This window comes from Eurypyga helias, unplaced genomic scaffold (genome assembly GCF_000690775.1).
Source record: "Eurypyga helias isolate BGI_N326 unplaced genomic scaffold, ASM69077v1 scaffold22850, whole genome shotgun sequence".
NCBI classification, from domain to species: domain Eukaryota; kingdom Metazoa; phylum Chordata; class Aves; order Eurypygiformes; family Eurypygidae; genus Eurypyga; species Eurypyga helias.
The window spans coordinates 4,033-4,877 of NW_010226626.1; the positions used below are offsets into that span (position 1 = coordinate 4,033).

The following is an 845-nucleotide window of genomic DNA, read 5'->3' on the forward strand; positions in this document are numbered from 1 at the left end:
GCCACCCCCCCGGCCCCCGCAGCCCCCGCGGCGCCACAGACCCTTACCCATGTACGGCTTTGTGCCAGCGATGGTGGTGACCTGGAGCTCCTTGGTCAGCATCGTGGCAATGTTGAAATCCGTGATGTGCACGTGTCCTGAAAGACAGAGGTCAGCGTGTAACTGCATTTCACTGCACCCTAGAAACACCTCTGGATCAGAAACTTGAAATAGAGGAGTTCCCAGGAGAAAGGATTTCTGGTGGGAGAAGCGATAGCAAAGATTTCAGCCTGAGGTTGCTTCCAGACGTCTCTTGTTGCATCAAGTATCCCTTTATTTACCCTCCGGGGAGCAAAAATAATGGACTTCTCCAAGAAGTCCTGTAATAATGATTGTTTTGAGTCTTTCTAAGTTTGGGGAAAGAGAACAGAACTTTCTCACAGAACAAAATACACTATATTAAAAAAAGAATTCCTCGACATTTTTCAGCCAGAAGTGTTTGATACCATTATCTACTTTATATCTCGATTTCTTATCATCTCACGAATTCTGTGCTAGGCTTTGTGCCAGCGTAAAATGATACCACCAAACGGACTCTTCCAACGAAAGCCGTTTTGATGAGAACATCCCGTCCATCCTCATTCATTTTGATCCTGGGGCCCATCTCCGCTTTTCCAAGGCTCACACCACAGCCTGCTCCACACTTCCAGTGGCTGGCAGGCGAGGAGGGGAAAAGCTGGTTTATACCAGGTTCACAACCTCCTTTTCGTGATGAGAGCAGTTGGGGATCAACCCCCTTTTCTGCAGGTGCCTCAGGGTGCCACCGAGGAGCGGGAAGAGCCGACTGCTGCAGGCTTGGGAAGAAA

At 49.2% G+C, this 845-nt stretch overlaps 1 protein-coding gene across 1 annotated transcript in view; it reads right to left on the minus strand.

Moving 5' to 3' along the window:
• LOC104511298 (serine/threonine-protein kinase 32A-like) overlaps positions 1–845 on the minus strand; it is a gene marked incomplete at both ends in the record, with an annotated part of 11,997 nt that overhangs the window by 3,461 nt on the left and 7,691 nt on the right. Inside the window, one exon of the mRNA XM_010153862.1 lies at positions 48–137. Within this exon, the coding sequence (XP_010152164.1) occupies positions 48–137 (90 nt within the window). The remainder of the gene's footprint in view (positions 1–47; positions 138–845) is intronic.